The following is an 18713-nucleotide window of genomic DNA, read 5'->3' on the forward strand; positions in this document are numbered from 1 at the left end:
TCTGTATCTTGCAAGACTATTAACACAGACTATTAACACAATTCAGACACAGGGACAGACCCACTTCTGCCATCCCTACTGCAAGAGAACAGGAAGATCTGACAGAGGAATGGGATAGACATATAAACAGTGGCATCTGAGGCCAGTGAAGGAAGCTACCTGCATCTAACTATCTTTCTGGGGCTCGGAACTCTATGCACTGTAGTCTAGAGTATAATAGAACAACTTTTTTCCCCATTCCTGCCCTGCTTTCAGGTCTCTAAAGTCCCAGCCCTTATTGCTTAGACTGCCAATCACTGTTCTCTCCAGGAACTGGCCTCCCTCCTTAAGCTTCCGCCCAGTGAGATACCAGCATGTTTTTCCCTGCTCTCTGTGCACCGGTCTCCAGACATCAGCTACCGACTCAGGCAAGGAGGTCTGTACTTGCCCTTGAATATCGCTGAGCCAAACTAGGATGAAAAGGATTCCTTACTTCTTAGGGCCAAACATTTCAGTCACCTACAGTTCTGTGTTAACAAGCTATTTTGCTTTTTCTGACTTATTCAGATATTATAATATGAATTGGTATTAACCACGGTCGGGCAAAACATTTAATTTTAATGTCATTTAATGTCATTCAATTTCCAGCATTGAGCTTCAATGCTAACACAGAGCAAACTTAGGCCTGTGCTGTTCAGCGTCCTGAAGGTAAGCTATCAACAGGCACACTGACACTGCCTCAAGTTAGGGACATGCTGAAGTATCAGGCTGAGTCAAGGGCATTCTAGATCTAAACCCATAACGGGCAGAGGGAGACTCTGCTAAGTCACAGCAAACAAAGCCTTTAATTGCTACATAACAGGTATTAAGGGCTTCTAGTAATGTGAAACGCCAAATGACGTGAGTTCAATTGTATTAGCATTACTGCGAGTTTCATCTGTCAAACACGAACACGGAAACTTAACGACCAGTGTTCAAAGCACACGGAAACGGGAGGACAGACACAGGTTGGGAGCGCAGCTTGGGACAGACCCCTGTGCCTGTCAGCAATGTAACATCAAGCCAGGGAGGACAGAAAACTTCTGACCCTTCCCATTCCTTCTTAAGGCTTGCTCCTGTTCTTGTGTTGTGATACAACTGTCACGGTCCCCACGCATGCTCCCCATCAGGCCCGATCACGTACAAGCAGTTCAAGCCACAGTACCAAGTTACGCTCAGTCCTGGCAATGGCTGAATGCTACCTAATCCGGGCAGACTGTGACCGCAGAAGGGAGGAGAGGATGTGACAGCAGCCTGTGAGAAGGCTTTACTATTGCCCTTACGGTACTGCCCCACATACTGTTAGAGACATACAATGGGTGCTTGCTTGCGATAGGTACAACAATAACCATACCTTGTATGATACCGACTCCACCTTTGGCTTCTTAACAGGAGTGTGCTGCAGAGTGTCTTTTTTATCTGATAAAACTGAAGGGGGAAAAAAAAAAAAGAAAAACAAAGTCATGGTTCTTTTCCCTTAAAATAACAGCACTCCTAATCCACTTCTATTTGACTGACAGTTAAGACACGGCTTGCTTTATTATAAATCACATAGATTTTAAAGACTAGTTTTGGACAATCAAAACCTAAGACTTTGTTGTGCAGATACAGACAAAACAGGAAATATTCTTACAGGGCAGTTCTCTTTTTGTAGTGTTTTTCTTCCTTCTGATTGGAAACTCATCAATTTTTAGTTCACCATCATCTGACACATATTCATATTCATCTCGTACAGGTTTTGCTTTGTCCTCTTTAAAATTCTGCAGTGACCCAAACACGCTAGTATTCAGCTGGGTTTTGACTCCCTTTGAACTGAAAAAAAAAAATTACAAATCAGTAACAACACTCTGACTGGAAAACATTTTGCAGATTGATAGAGGGGAAGACAATGAGCATCTTCACGCAGAAATCTCAGACAACTTGAGTACTTTCAGAGGTGCCACAGCAATTCAAATAATTCTACAAACACACGTCTGAACCTACAATTTATATCTCAAAATATGATGCCGACTAGAGTAGCTTTGGCTGGCTTCAAATAAGCACTATATTATTTAAAGCTGTCTCAAAGTATATCGTGATATGCATAATGAACATGCAGCATAGAATTTTGGTATGCAGAGTTCATTTAACAGTTTGTTAAAAATGTACCCTGAATAGGATCTGCCCAAAACCCACTTAATATAACTCAACTGGTAAGACCCTGAAGTGCCAAAACATGAGACACTGCCTGAATACTGACTATTCTCAAGCAAACTACCAGCCTCAAAGATAGGTCTTTGCTGTTATGGCAAATTAAGCTGGGTTCTAGGTAAAATCAAGTTCTAGAGTGAAGAACTTTTTGCGTAAGTGTATTTTCTACATTGACCAGAAAGGTAGATTTTCACCTTCTTGTATAAAAAACATAAATAATGACTTTTTAATCTGCTTTTTTATTTGATGTGTATTGTCATATTTTTTACTTACCCAAGCAACTTCTTATTGGAGAAAGAGAATGTAAATTTGTTGTCCTTATTTCCTGATAAAGGCGTCTTTTCCGATTTGTGTTCCTCTTCCATTTTTAGGAGTGAATCAGGTTTACTGTTCTGAAAGGCAAAAGACCCAAACCAAAACAATAAAATCAGTTAAATGAGTTGTTGATATTTCAGATTCCTAGGTAACCTCAGAGAATCCATTGATCTATATGCAGAGAAGAATATGTTCCCCCAAATGTGGTAAGTAACAGAGGATTATACTTTTCCATAGACTAACAGGGGGTTTAGTTCAGGGACTTGTCCCCGTTCAAGAAGCACTTCAGCACCAGTTTAAGCAGTGCCCACCACAAACACGATGTCAAATTTAAATATTGCTCTCTTAAATCGGTACAGACTGAGGTAAAATACTAAAGATACATTTTGTGAATCAGAGCACAGGCTAAGCACGCTGCTCATCAGCATCGTGCCTGTGCGGGTAAGGACAGAATCTAGCACAGTGTCTGTAACCTCGCAAATACAACTGCATTTTATTCCTAGGCTCCACTTGCTTCTTTCACACCTTCAGAAGAGCTTGAATTATGAATTTAATAATTTAATATCAAATTCATTCAGTGCAACAGAAGCCTTTGATTATTTTTTAACCATCGCCTTAATATTTTCCTAAATTGTACTGGCTGCAGAATTAATTGGTACATATTGATCTAATCACATTAACTGTGCCTTTTTTTACCACAAAAAATTTAGATGTCTTTAATGTTAATGATTCATGATTCTTAGTAGTTTCCCCATGGGAAAAAGCATGTACTTTTGTTTTGTTTTAGGGAATTTGTTTGCACCTTTGTCATCAGAAGTTCACAAAGCAGGCAAAAGTCAGACAGCTATTTCTGTGAGAAAGCCTAGTGTCACCTTGTTTTAAATGGTACCTGGAGAAAAAATGTGTCATTCTATGAATGAATTTTACTCACCTTACATTAGCCCTCCAGGGAGGCAAGCTTTTAATTCATGTGGCATAATTCAGATTTCATTAACTCTACTTTTATGCCATCATTAGTTATTGATTTCTCTGGAACTACTCCAGACTTAAAGTAGTACGACTATGTTAAAGTAAGAATCACAAAAGAGATCAGCACTGAAAAATCTCACTATTAACAGTGTTCCCACTGGCTTCACCAAGGATGAAGATGGACAATTCAGCATACGCTTTTGAAGAATCCGCCCCCCCTCCTTTATCAGTGATTACTTGATTATTTTCTGCTCAAAATTTTTTCTTTGGGAACTGAATATTGGTGCCACATACTCTTTAGGTAAACCTATGAACATTTCTCCACCTTTGACTTATCACTATGTGGCAGAATCAGCAGCAGAATTTAACAGGAGACATTACCTTATATTTCCATTTGGCTTCTGTTTTGCTTTTATTTTGCTCTCGAACTTCAAATTTCTCCACCTCATTCTGCTTACTAGCAGTTTCCTTATTGGGAACACTTAAAACATTCTTTGCAGCCTGGGGAAAAATCAACATGTACTCTTTATGAGGATGGAGTGCTGGCATGCTACAGAAATACATTTTTTATCTGGAATAGAACATGATATATTTTTGAAAGCTCCTCTTCTGATTCATTCTTTTTGAACCCAAATATGAGATTCAATCAAATATTGCTGCTTCAGAGAACGCAGAAGACTAGCTGCATTTCTCCTTGATATACCAGCATACCAGAGTACTGTAAAAACACGCTAATCCTATTGCTCCCCGGACAGGTTTCGCAAACTGCATACAAACTACTAGGAAATTCAGAAGCATTTTAGAAAAGACTTATGGATACGTCTTAACAAATGGCATACAATACATTACTCTGTCAGTGCCTCAATGAAATCCTGGCCCCTACTGAAGTCAGCAGCAAAATTCACGTCGAATTAAAGGACATCAAAATGAAACTTGTCCTACATGGGCAAAAATGGAAGCAAACTATTGTTTTATCTTCAATCACTCATTCTAGAGCAAAATCTCATGCAAATAAGATGCTTTAGAAATGAGTTCCTTCATCTTTGATAACTGATTATGGAACCGCACACGAGTGCTAATAACACTTGAAAAAAAAATATAATAGTTCTAGGAGCAAAAAAAAAGCCATTGCAAAATGTCTTTTAATTTTCATCTCGCCTCAGTTTGGGCAGGCAACTGGCAGTAGTTTGCCAGACTCGGCTTGAATCAATAGGTTTCTTGGAGGCTCCATATCAAAAGAATAACCAAGCAAACAGTCAAATCAAATCGAACAGTCAGGTAAAAAAAGGTAAAAAAAAGATAAGCTAGCAATTACAAAACTTTCATTTACTTCAGTGGAGACAGGGTTTCACACTTTGCTTAAATTATTTTTTTCATGAGACCTAAGGAGTGATTTTGTCCCTATTATGGCGAGAGAACAGGGAAAGGTTAAAATATGACCCACCTTCCCCTTCTTTGGCGTCTCGATCTTTGTCAAAGCCTCCTTTGTGTGTGCCTCCAGCAAGTCGAGATTCGGGATGGCTGGCGGTGGACTCTCTTTCGCCTTCTTTCCTTTCTTTTTTCCTTCTCCCTTAACTTTTGGTGTTTTGGGAGGCTTAGGGGGTTTGGGTGGCTTGGGAGGTTTGGGGGGTTTGGATGGCTTGAGTTGTTTGGGGGTTTTCACAGTTTTGGGAGTCTTTTTTTTAGGGAGCTTTTCTACAGGTGGGGGCGGAGGCGTCACTTGGACGGGCGATGGTGCCTCCTCCTTCTCCACAGGACAGATCTCCTCGGCATTTGTGTTGACACTCGTGTCTGCTTTGCTGGCTTTCGAAGCGTTCTGCACAAAATGGGAAGGCATTCAGACCCACTTGTCTCACGTCAGATATTCACCTGCACCCTCCCTTCCTTGGGGAAACAAACCCCAAAGATCCCCCCTTCAATAAAGGGGCAACTGCACTCACAGATCGGGCTGGCCAGGGAACGAAGACCGCATCACATGCCACAGTAACGCTCTGCTCACCACTAATTCCCGCCCCCACGTTGCTCAAGCACAAGTTTGGCCTGGAGAAACTCCAGTGGCTTCGGAAGGAATGTAACTCTCACCAGGTTATATCATCAGGTAGGACTGTTAAATGGACTGCCCATACAAACAGATGTATAAAATGAATGGTCTTTTGTTTAAAACGCTAATCAGCTTGAGCACAAACCATTTCCATTTAATTCAGATGTGATAAATGTGGCAGAATCATGTTTCATGCCCTCAGGAAAAATAAGCAGTAACATAGCTGCCCAATTAAAATTACCACTGTCTGACTAATTTAAAAGAAATTATTTTCTGCTTAACTTGCCATTCTGACAATCAGAAAACTTATATACTACATCAAAGAGGATAAAAGGACAAGATAAATTTCAGTTTTGAGGTCTTTGGATACAGTTAGAAAGGGGGTGGAATGTAACACAATATCTTCTTAAAACAACTGAATTAGCTACTGTCACCTTGCACTGTCACACATCTCCACTAAGTGGAATATGATACCAGACTTAATGGATCCACGCAACCTCCTTTTTTGGTTTTTTTGGGTTGTTTTTCTTGGGGGAGTGTGTGTGTATAATTATTATTGCATTTGCTATAGTAACTCTGCCTAGAAGCCAGCCAAGAGCGAGGCTTCCTATTGGGACAATGTACAGAATACTAGTCCCAGGCTCAGACAATGTCATAGACAAGACCGATGAACATAAGGAAAAGGACATGCTACATAGGGAGCAAGATCACGGGGATGGCAACAGTGTTCTTTGAGTTCTATCGTATTTTGGGGTAAGGAGTAGCGAAAGCAAAAGAGAAAATAAGGATGGAGAGGGGAGTGTGGCCAGTCCAGCTAGAAGGTGGAGGAGGAAGGATGTAGGACAGGCAGACACAGCGTAAAGCCGAGGAGAAAGCAAACAGGAGCCCAGAACATGTGGCGAGTCAGCCACAGACAAGAGTTCTGAGCAGTCCCCCTACTGCGAAACCTCACATGAATTCTTTTAATGAAGAGAGTGGGGAAAAAAAGATTAATTTATTTCAATTCATCCATTTTATAGCCTAGATTATTAAAAGACCCACAATATAGTTAATATTATGAAAAGAGCACAAACCTCACTTAATCTTATTTCTTTGGCAAGGTCCTTGATAAGTTGTGCTGGTTTGAAGTTTTCTGGTAGTTCATCTTCATGCTCTGCTAAAGCCTAAAACACAACAAAGCCAGACTGCTGTTTCTGTGCGCGTTTTTTGCAAAAATATAAAAAAAACCTCATTAAGTGACACGTCCATATTTTTCCTGAAATCAATACTAACTGCATCAGTAGTCCAAATAAGGAAAAAATATACTTTTTTCCCCTTCTGGATGTTATTGTAATGTATGTCCTGAGAGAATAACAAAGTCAATAGTCTTTTTCAGATATTATTGCATTTTCACAACTGTAACATCACTTTGCTCACCCCCTTATATGAGATTCTGTGAGAAATTCCTTTTCTACATCTACAAGGAGAGATTGTCTGAGGCTGGTGTCTTCAATGAGTATAACAGGCATATACCCTGTCAGCAGAGTAGTTTGGGAGCCCCCTGACAAGACTAACAACATTTGCATTCACATCTCACGTTATAATATTCAAAGTTCAACTTTAACTAAATGCCAACACAGTCTGACTTCCTTTGACTCACTGCTTCTCATCTGCGTGGCAAGCGGAAAAATAAACAGGGTGACACGGAGAAGAGAGCTTCCCCACCAGTCAGTCCTTCTACAGGAGACCAGGGAGCAATTCTGAATTCAGGCTCCAGCACTGCCTTTTTGCAGTAGGGAGCAGCCAAGTCCCTGACCACATTTAAATCTGGGACAACCACCTAACTGACCTAACTGTGTATGCAACATTGTGTACTCAGCTGCTCATCCCTTCTTAAAATGTCTGAAAATCCTAAAGCTGCTAGCTCTCCTGTTCACGTTTTACGATTGAATGGCCTGCAGCTAATTCCCCAAAACTTTAGGAGCAACACAGGCAAGAACAACACTTCTGAAATGACTGCAGCAGGAAATTCAGGCTGCAAATCCCTTTAAGCCTTCTCTCCAACCAATATGTATTTCCTGGCCCAATTAACGTGTTGATTTGCAGGAACTGGGCACCTTGTGCACACAAAAATGCAGGCGTTGTTCTAGGCCTCGCTGGCATACACAACCTCTGCTTAATTGACTTGGCACATGAAAATGCTCAGTCAGGGAGAACATTCATTCAGCATCCTTTCGGCCGTGTGCAGAATTGACTTCTTTAAAACTCTTGTGGTACCTTTTTTTCTGCTGACTCCTCATGTGGCACTATGAAATCCCAGCTATCGCCCTCCTTCCACGTTCTCCCAGTCCCTTCTCTTTGGGATTTTAGAATTCGCTGGTTTGCTATGGCGATATTATTTGTTCTAGCATTTGCTCTCTGTTCCGGTGACTGACAAACCTGACAAACACACAATAATAAAACAGGCTTCTTCTCCTACCTGTTTTTTAGTCCATGACCTGAAAGCACCATTGAGAATTTTTGCTCCTTGGAGTAAATGAGCAGGAGGTTGTTGCCCAGCTTTATGCAAACCTAAGCAGAGGAAAAAAACAATGCCATTCAAACACTGATAGCTGAAGTTGTTTTACATAAAGTCTTTAATCTGAAAAAGTTTAACTGTGAAAGTTAACTCTTCGAAAGTTCGTCACCACAGATGAATCCCTATTATAACTCGATGGTAATAAGGAGTATATTTACTGTGTCATAAATCCAACTCAGCCTTCCTACACTGTGCTCCTGCAAGTTATGTCTACACTGGCAATCCTTCCGGTTCCTTTCTTGGTCCCATACTCAAGCTAGCTTCCATGTTCATACATCCTAGGCTGTGGGAATAAAAAGGTACTGTCAGCGGTTCTTTTCTTCTGACTGAAAAAGCAAATACCAGTATGTGGAAACAAAGGTTATACTGGGCAAAGCGTTTCCCTTCTGCATGAGTACAAGCTTGCCTAAACTTTTCCCCTCGTTACAGTTTTTGTTGAGTCGGTCACAAGGGGGCCCCCTTCCAGGTGACACTCAGAGGGACCCCTCACCTTGCTTATTAATTAGACACATTTTTCTCGTTATAAAAGGATCTGGTGGGTGTCTGTAGACACGTTCTGTAGTAAGAGAAATAGAGGCAAAGAGCAAAGCGAGCCCGAATCTGTAAAGAACATACACGAATGGATGTCTGGATCAACTCTGAAGGAATCTGATTTGGAAGACTTTGAATTTCACAGAAACCTTTGCTTAAATTCTCAGTGCTCCTGCCGGCCCCATGTCTGATGTTCCTGTGGCCCCGTGTATATGCGACCTGCCCACGTACTTCAACCGGGATCAGCAGAATGATGGGAGAAGGAAGTGCTACTCTATGCCTCGGGCTGACAGAGCGTGTAGTTCATTAGGTTAAAACAGGGAATGAATCCGGACTTGACAGGCAACTAAAAACTAAAAAAAAGTTACATTATTTGCCTCTGAGGCAACTTAAATACATTTTATAAAGAAGATGAAACCTTCCTTTAGGCACAGGTAAGAGGGACAGTTAAGGTCCTTCCTAGAGCGAGATGGCAGGATATTACGGGGAGAGCTGGACCAGACCAGCATGTTCTGCTGGTATGTTAAAAGTAGTTTTCAAATACTAACAAGACTGATTTTGGCCACCTGTCCATCTTCTATGTGGCACATCAGCAGAAATTAAGAGTAACTATTTTCAGGCCCCCAAAGCTAAGCAATTAGGGCAGGCAATGAAATGCAGTTTTACCTTTGAATGTCTCTAGCAGATGCCTTCCCATATACCAACATGCAGTTTCAAAGTTTGGAAACTGGGTCAGACTGACAATTTTCAATCGTCTTTCTACTTCGTACGCCCTGTAATACAAAGCCACGTGAACTCAAAGCATAGCAGGTCACAAGTATGTCGCGCAGTGACAAGCACTGCTCATAAATGCCCGAGGTTCGTTGTGCAGTGCTTCATTTCTTTGTGCCTCTACCACATATTCTGGCATCAGACCAAAAGCAAAACATAAAAACAACACCAGTAAGAAACTGTGTGATACAGATGTAAGATAGTTTTATTGCATTATTTGTCCAGCGTCAGTAAAGAACTACTTGTCTTGTCTTACACTGGGCAAAGAGCCCAGCTGAGCGGGCCGGGGCTTATCCAGAAGGCGAATGGCATGTTCCAGGGTAAAACTCCTGACAGTTTTTAACAGTTCTTCCTTCAGGACTTGGCCACATCAATCCAAGCACCTCACATATCCTTCCATGCGCTATGCAATAGGTGTAAAGACAGCTTGGAATAACTCAGCAGGGGAGAACACGGTGGAAGGGGACAAACATGGGTATGCTTTCCAAAATTGCCCACTAGCGCTACATCAACATTACTGCAAATGTAGGCTAATTAATAGGAGAGAGGATGGCCTATTGATTAAAAACCAAGCCTCTACGTAACTTTAGATTTTAAAGATAGATTACCTCATCTGCATTTCAACACTTAGACTATGTAGAAAATGTCCTGCAAAGGCCAGGCAGTCTACAGGTGTTAGAGTTGCATAAATCCAACCTAAAAGAGAAAAAGAAGAGTCCTGAGGATGAAAACTGGAATGACAGTAACAAAGACTTTATTCACAACATGATGTTTATACTTCACTTAGCAACTTACTTCCTAGGTACCAATACAGCTCTTCAGTCCAAGTCAGCACCAGAACCGCATATGCTTTGAACAAAGTTGCAATCTGGCCCCTTGTTTGTTTTGCACGATAAAGGCCCAGCCTAGGAGGGTGCTACGCACCTTTGACTCCCAGTCCCAGGACTGCCTTCGGCGGCGGCAGACAGTGACAGGGGACATACTGCTCACACTGACATTACTTTCTGGTTACTGTGGAAAGCAGCAGCAGCTACATAATGGCAGCTGCTTTCACATCACCATAAAAACTTGTGACAGCTCCTGACACTGACTTTATTGTAGTGTCAGGAACAGGTGCTTTCCAAACATCTATTTTCATACAAAAATGTACCCAAATTAGTGAATCTCTATAAATTGCTCGGTGTTTATTCCACCATCTGCTCCACATATGGTCATGAGAGAAATACCTACTTTCCACTTTCTACAAAGTAAAATTCAAGCGCGTAAATATTCTGTGCAAGAATATACTCACAGAAAAATGGCACTACTGGATGCTGCCTCCAAAACACAAGTACCAGTGCTGTTACTTACTTACGCCGCCTGGAAGCCTCAACTCAGATTATGGATCGAGCGGGCAGTGCACCGTTTAAAGGCACATAGAGGGAGAGAAAATCCCTGTCCCAAAGCGTTTACAGTTTCAACAGGTAACAGGGAGTGCTGGAAACAGCAATGCAAATGAGGAAATAATTGTTCATGGTGAGAGGAAGGTGAGGGACAGGGGCAGGAGTAGAACTGCATTCACTTAAAACTCTGCACTATCTTCTGATCAACTCCCTATCCTTATGAAGATCCTCCCAGGAACTGAGAAAAATAAAATCCACCATCCCTAACCTGCAATGAAAGCCCAAGTCTATCAAGTAACCCATAAAAATCTGTGACACCCAGGTCTTCAGCCTCATGTGAAACCATAAATGCACACTCACACTCCTGCAGGCACCTATAGTTCCTTAGTGTCGTGGGGAATCAATCACCATGAAAAGGATTTTGTGGGGAGTCATGGTCAGAAAGTAATTCAATGTGAGTTCTCTGTTAGATGGCAAAAAGCACCAGTGTCATGGTTGGATACAGAGAGAGAACTCATGAGTTACTGCAACCCAGGTAGACCAAGAGTGCAACACTCTACCTACTAGTTGTATTTTTAAAAGGCTGCTAAAATATTGATAGAAAGTAGTAAAAGTTCTGATTTTTTTTTTTTGTAAGCATATGAAATTATACTTCTACTGAGAATTAGACTTCATACTTTGTCGGAGAAAGTCATCAAATCACATCCCTCTAGCATTTTGGACATGCTATTTCAGCAGCTCTAAAATGAGCAGGAAACCTCACCTGCAACAGCCTGCTCACCTGATGGAATGAAGAGTGTCTGTCCTTGTTTAACTGTGCATTTGTAACATTTATCTACTTGGTCTGCAAAAAACATCTCACTGTGGTTTGCTGCCGATTGCCAGCGTTCGTAAAGAGAAATATTTGCAGAGGCTGGTTTGATGAGATAAAATATCTTTTCTCCCTGAATTAGAAAATATAAAATTAGCAACAAGCAGCCAAACCAAACAATGCTGCACTGGCACAGATACACACACACACACAAATATTTATCTAACTATATATATAACATTACGTATTTTAACACTATTAAAATAGAATTTACTAGTCAGCTTTGTACAGAACGGCTGAAATGATTAAATCACTAGCTGACCACATTTGCTCAGATTTGTGGGACTGATGGTGCAAAAAGTTTACAGCGCCAGGTTCCACTGCCCTGCAAAAGCAGGACGTAACACCTTTCAGGCCTTAGGTGACATATGTGCAGAAGGCACTAAACAAATATTAAAATCCTAATACAGTGAAAATACACAGACAACTTCCATACTCCAAGGAGCTTCCTCGCTCAGTAGACCCTGGCACTGCTGAAAGCGTACCCACTTACAGCAGTTAAGGCTCTACGTATTACTTAGGGATACAACAGGACTGTGGAGAAAAAAAACTGAGACCTGAAGTTTTGAGAGAATTTTAGGATTGTCTTTGCATATAAAATTTAGTTTGTTACTAGATACACCGCAAAAGCATGACCCCTCACCTTCAGCACATGGTACCATGCAGAAGCTCCTCCTGAATCTATGTGGAAATCTGTGTAGCTGTCCTTCACACAGATCAGGCAGTACTTGGTAACTTTTGGTTTAGCCAGAAGAGCATCATCAGGCCAATAGTTTTCCACCCAGGACAACTTCTTAACTATATCTGGAGGCTCTACAAAACTGGACATCCTTTACAGAGAGAATTGAAAACAAACATGCATCTTTTTAAAAAAAGGAGCACAAGGACCCCGATACAACAAGAAGCAGAGCGTGACTCTAATACTCGCATGGCAATCTGAAGCAGTGCCTTACGGGTCAGTGGAACCGCTCTTCATTCAGAAAATTTGTGAAAACTGTTTACAGACAGAGATTTAAGGCTTTTTAAGTATGATGACTTAGCAACGATCCTTTGACTTCTTCCACTAGCAGTATTTACGACCAAGTATATGCCGTTTGTATTTTTCCAGTCCCTGCCTCTTGCTATGTAGGCTCACTTATCAATAGCGCTGTTATCACAGTCACTTTTCCAGCCCCCTTCAGAAGACAAAGTGAAATGTGTGCACTCTTACATAAAGGGTCTGGTAAATCTTAAAAATCTGCAAGTTAAGCTTAATATTAAAAATCCTAATAACAATAACATTAATACTTAAGGACTAAATAAGTCTTGATCTGATGCTGAAAATCACAGTGATCTTTTTGTTTAGACTGACTAAATTACATTAAAAGCTCAGAAGAAGTAAAAAGTCTAATTTGGGTTGATAATGTGAATATATTTAAAACAGAACATATATAGTATTTATTTATATAATTTATACAAATGAATATATTTACATTGAGCATATATTCATATTGTGTATATTTCTTTATATAATTTATATATTATGTTTATATTAAATATATAATATATACTATAAATCACAGCTAAGACGATGTAGTGGCATGGTAAACAGGTATTAAAAGTGTTTCATCCCAGAAAGTGCTAAATTTTATATTTAAATAGTCCAAAATTTGGACTAATATTTGCAGGGGGTGGAGGTTCACTGCTGGACGCTCTAAAATATCACGTCAGTAAGAGTATCTGCACTTCAAACTAAAATTAAATGCTCCCATGTGTCATTTATGCTCACTGTCAAACACTGATAACAATAGCTCCATTTAAAATGGCAGGGAAAGATGGAGCAGTGCATTCAATTAAAGTGTCACTGTCTATGTTAAGAGATAAAATATTTGCTAGTTAATATCTAAATTAGCAGCATATGAGTGACAGCTCCAGCAGTCCTTCAGAACAAAAGACCTCCCGTTATTCTGGGATAATGGCAGAAAGCTAAAAAAATCTCGACTGAAGATACTGGCAACCTTTGAAGCCTGTAATTACTAGAGATGCTTTCTGCAGAAATGGGTGTGCACTACTAAAACACTAACTACAGGGCTAAAGGTAACGGCTTTAAAAAAACGAGCTTGTAATCATTCATCAGCCTTCTTTTTTAAGGCTACTTTAAGTCTTCTCACTAAAATGGAATGCTCCCCAAAACAACCATTCTTTAGTTTTACGTTGACACTCATCATCCACTGTGTAGCGTTTGTATATAAAGGAATCTTCTCCTTCTCTGACACTTCCCTTCTAGAAGTACTAGCTACCCAGAAGGACTACAAGAGCTGTAAAAATGATCTGCAGAGTTGCATGAAGTTCAATACATTATAGATGCATCTGCCTACTTCTGGAATAAAAGCACAGCTCAGGTGATGAATACAGCTATATAAAGCACAAAGCAAGAACTTGAACTCTTAGGCATTTACAACAGCTAATTATCCTATATGTAACAATATAATATAAAACATGAGGAGAATAGTAGGCTTCGTGTCATTGAGGACTGGTGATATTCACAGAGCCAGCACCATTACCTCTGGCTCACTGCATCGCTAAAGCACCTCAGCCTCAAGTTCAGAGCTGATCTGTACCATCACACCCCCCAACTTCCCACCGAGAAGTCAGCATCGCTCTCGTTCTGAACTGCTGTCACACAGATTACTGGTTAACTCGCAAAAGCACTGAAACCAAAACTATAACACATGGTATATATTATATACAAAATTATATATATATTATATATAAAATTATAGTAACTTCAAACTTGTTCTCATTCAAGGCCATCCAGTGACATGTTATGCTATACCTAAAGCCACACCTCATCTATTTACTCACTCTTCGCTACTGTAAATGGAAGATTTTAGTAAGCAACATATGATGCACTTAAACCAGTGCTATACAGGTAGGATGCTCACTGCTGTACAACGCATTTTAAAAAAGAATGCTCCGAGGAGATCACCATGTTTCAAGATCACCTTAAGCTGGAAGAAGGACTGTCACTGCCTTATATCCATCAGGATTCCCATCTCACCAGAAAAATAACACAGAATATTAAAAAATAAGACCCTTATGTCCATGTTCTCCTACATACAGTCTTATCATACCTCTGTGGTCATCTCTGTCCTCCTTTCTTTGGCCTTATCGGTATTTATCAAGTTGCATCTAAGTACCTAAGATCATACTAGGAACATACTACGTTATCATTCACTACCAGGACAAGGCAGAGAATTCGCTCCTGGAGCATCAAGTTATGTTCTCGTATATAGTTGCACTGAATTAACTATACCTAAACTACTGGAGTCAAAATGAAACTGAAAGGTACCAAAATGTTCTGTTCTGATATGTGAATGCTGATGGCACATGAATGCTGATGATATGCAGGCATGAATTACCATGACAAATGCTGGCCCATTTAGTCCGCTATGTACCATTCTCCTCCTATAGCAAATAGCACTTTCACTTCCATGCTTTGCCTGAACTGGCTGTATATGGACGATGCAGTGGAGAGTCAGAGCAACAAGAAGCCACTATCCCAAGGTTAAACAGCACTTCCTAAAGAGAGAACCACCGGAGAAGGCAGAGGCTGTTCAAACTCCCCCAGCTGAACCCTGCCATGTATCCCGGACACTGCGCGGTGCAGGAAGCTGGACTCTTACCTCGTGTCCGAGAACTCCAGGTTGGTCACATTGAGGACCCTCTTCCTGTTTGTGCTGTAGTAGTAATCCACAAATTCCTTGAGCTTCATCTTGCAGTCTTTCTGCTTGGTGACATCGGTGACATCAACACTCCTCTCTGGTCCTACAAATTAATTCAATGAAAAAGAAAGATTGAAGGGCAGCCTGACTTGCCCCATTTTGTACGCTTGGGGGTGAGTTAACATTCCAAGAAACATCTCAATCTTTTCATTTTCTGATCTTCTTAGCCTTTGTATCTTCCCTGCTGTTTATATATGTATACACATATACATGTATGTATAAAAGACGTGTATATACCTAAAATGTATATGCATAAAATGGTGCTTTTATGTTCATGCCCCTGACATAATTATTTCTGTAGTTTTTATCTTTAAAGGATTAATGTTATTTTGAATCTATTAACTTCATTATGGATTTTATTTGCTTGGTGAAAATTATATGCAAATACCTGTATATCCACAGAGTCAGCCCTACCCACCACGCTGTAAAAGTCTTGTGATTGTAGACAGAGTGTAATACTGTACAGGATATCTTGTGAAACTGATTTTCCAAAATTGTACGTTCCCTTGTGCTCTATTTTAAATTTTTGCTTACAAAATCTATAATCGAGGAGGAGTTTTGCAGGAAAATTCCCATTTTTTAACATGATAATTCAGGTGTGCCACAAAAAACCTGACTTTTTGTTATTTTACCCAAAATTAAACCTATCAAAAATCCATCCCCTCTGTATTAAGAGTACAGAGAATAATCTGCTAGTACTTAACACATTTCCTCTGACAGACCTTGTTGGATACAAATCTCCAGTGTTAATACTAACAGTATTAGTCAATCAGTGGAATTTTACACTGCACAAACCAGAGAATACATGGAGAAAGTCAGAGCTTTATAAAGAGTGCCCATTTCTAAGCACACTCTCGTATCCTTTCTGCAAGAAAAGCATCTCTCCAGTCCTTCTTCCAGTCTTTCTTCCCTTCAATTTTAATTGGCTGCATTTTTCCTCTCCCAGCGTTTCATTCATAGCTGTTTTCGCATTAGGAGGGGAAAAAAATCGATTTGTTTTTTCATGAAATGCCAGAACAATAACGATGTATTTGGCAGTCTCGTTTGGGGTGTTTTGTCCTCTGCTACTTACTTTAGGTTGTTTCTAAAAGACATTCTAGGTCCAATGTAATAAACTACAAAACAGCGAGATAAATCCCTGCCTGGGAAACCCCGTTCAAGCAAACTAACCCCGTGGAGGTATTTGTGCCGTTCACTTTCAAATCTGGTGCCAGCTTCAGATTAAACAACCCGTGTTCTTCCCTCCAGCTTTTTACTAACAGTTCTGTTGGTAGGGTGGATTATTTCAGCTAGAGGCTGAGCGAAAGCCAGCAGATGCATAAGGAGCACCTAGGTCATACAAGAAAATCTGCTAAGTGTAGCAGACGGCCAAGGAAAATATGTTTCCTGTAGAAGCAATGGGATAGAGGTAACAATAAAATCAGGGGTCTTGAATTCTCCTTTATTCGTAGTTATCTCACTGCACACGATCACTGCAAAAGCAATGGATACAGTCCAGAACAGCAGTGGCTGGTGATAGCACCCTCCGGTTTGGGGATCAGGCCAATGGCCCGGTAAGGAGAGTGCAGGAGGAGGGGGGGGTTAGCAGACTATATAAGGGGATAAAGGGACCATGGAACACAGATAGACACATTGGAGCTGGAGTCATGGCTCCAAAAGGACAATGCCTTGCCAGAAGACCGGAAGGAGAAAGAATCGGGCAGAAAGCGACACAGAGGAGGGACAGAGCAAGAGAGGACAAGAGACAAGATCACACACGCTAAAGGGAGAAGGATGTGGAGACAAGACAAGCGACTTCAGAGCACTTCCATGGCTCCTGGCCAAAGTATGTCTTCCAAGGTAGGATGACGTGATGACTTGTGAGAAGATGCAGTACAATACCCCGCTCAGGTTAGAGACAGGAGGATGCCAAAATGAATCCAAATGACCAGCAGCAATGAAAATAGCTCTCACTGACACCAGTGTGAAAAAATGGACTGCCTTTGCAGAGTGGGAGTCTCAGTCTAGTAATTCCTTCAATACAAAACGAGATGGCAGTAATCAATTAAGACCTGGCCTGAAGAAACTATTTCTTGATACTACTGTGACTGTTTCTTTTAATGCAGTGCTATGGAGTACAATGCAATCTGGCTCAGGCTCACTGTCAAGTTGGTACAAGAAACAAGAGTGAATTAATTGCTAATTACAAGCTACCACTACATAACAAATACTGAAGTCAGAATAGCTCAAGACATAGACAGTATTTCAAAATATATTTTACAATTTTTTGTACAAATAATATATATATTTTTTTAAAAAGCAGCTGAGCTCCAAACAGTACAATGCCACCTGCTTGCCAGATACCCACCGACGTAGTTTTCAACATCGCTGACGTAGAAGGTGGGTGCGGGTACGGACAAACCCAGGCCGTCCTTCTTTGGGACGAGGATGGGCTCTGCAAAGCCATTTTCTTCCAAATACTCTGTTGTTAGTTGGCTGCCTGGCACTTTCACGACTATATCTTCAGCACTGAAAAAGTAAACACAGATTCAATGGTGAGGTGCTTCCATGCAGAGTTTGGCATATTCTGCATTTCACTACTGAAAGGAAAAAACTATGAATAAGCAATTATATGCAAATTAGGTGCATAAGACAAAAGCCAAAAAGCCATTTATTGCAAAGCACACCAGAGCACACTAAAATCATCCAGAATCGATTCGCTCGAGCCTCATGCACCAGCTACTGGAAACTCCTAAAATAACAGCTTACGGTGAAAGACCGTTTTCCTCAACTATAGGGATCTGTCGAGTTACCAGTGATCAATGTTAAAGAAATTAGTGTTAAATGTTCCACTCTAAAGAAGGCAAGATTAAAAACGTTACATAATCTCAAATAAATTGCCCAGGAAATACTTTGCAAATCTTTTTTAAGTAGTCAAATAAATCGCTTGGGAAATATTCTGCAAATCATTTTCAAGTCACTGGGAGGGCTTCAAAAGGACTGAGGAAAGGGCAGCTTCATCAGACGACCAGCTATTCGCACTGACAACTCTCAAGGGAAGTTCAAGTCCAATTTCTAGATCTTTTCAAGAGTAAAACGCTTTGAATTCGGAGTGAAAAGGGACTGCATATGAAGGACCATCAGTCCCAAAAGCGCCCTGCCGCCGTGTGTTGTTTGCCAGCTGGGCTCCAAAAACCATCCGGCAGACCGGGGCCACAGCTGCCAGCGGGGAGAACACCAAAACTTTGAGTATTCACCCCAAAAAGCACTACCTTCCCGGGCAGGTAAGGCTAATACATGACTGCCCTCTCCTGCAGCAGTTCTG

At 40.8% G+C, this 18713-nt stretch overlaps 1 protein-coding gene across 2 annotated transcripts in view; it reads right to left on the reverse strand.

Annotated features, from left to right (window-relative positions):
* The window catches only part of PHF2 (PHD finger protein 2), an 87798-nt gene that overhangs the window by 17301 nt on the left and 51784 nt on the right, over nucleotides 1–18713 (reverse strand). For both annotated transcript variants that reach the window (XM_050904744.1, XM_050904742.1), the window contains exons 4-16: nucleotides 17757–17917; nucleotides 15311–15452; nucleotides 12289–12475; nucleotides 11556–11718; nucleotides 10001–10088; nucleotides 9288–9394; nucleotides 7992–8083; nucleotides 6607–6696; nucleotides 4937–5308; nucleotides 3874–3993; nucleotides 2482–2600; nucleotides 1652–1830; nucleotides 1373–1446 (exon numbers count right to left, since the gene is read on the reverse strand). In XM_050904744.1, the coding sequence (XP_050760701.1) occupies nucleotides 1373–1446; nucleotides 1652–1830; nucleotides 2482–2600; nucleotides 3874–3993; nucleotides 4937–5308; nucleotides 6607–6696; nucleotides 7992–8083; nucleotides 9288–9394; nucleotides 10001–10088; nucleotides 11556–11718; nucleotides 12289–12475; nucleotides 15311–15452; nucleotides 17757–17917 (1894 nt within the window). The remainder of the gene's footprint in view (nucleotides 1–1372; nucleotides 1447–1651; nucleotides 1831–2481; nucleotides 2601–3873; nucleotides 3994–4936; nucleotides 5309–6606; nucleotides 6697–7991; nucleotides 8084–9287; nucleotides 9395–10000; nucleotides 10089–11555; nucleotides 11719–12288; nucleotides 12476–15310; nucleotides 15453–17756; nucleotides 17918–18713) is intronic.

The sequence above is a fragment of the Gymnogyps californianus genome, chromosome 13 (assembly GCF_018139145.2).
Source record: "Gymnogyps californianus isolate 813 chromosome 13, ASM1813914v2, whole genome shotgun sequence".
Taxonomy (NCBI): Eukaryota; Metazoa; Chordata; class Aves; order Accipitriformes; family Cathartidae; genus Gymnogyps; species Gymnogyps californianus.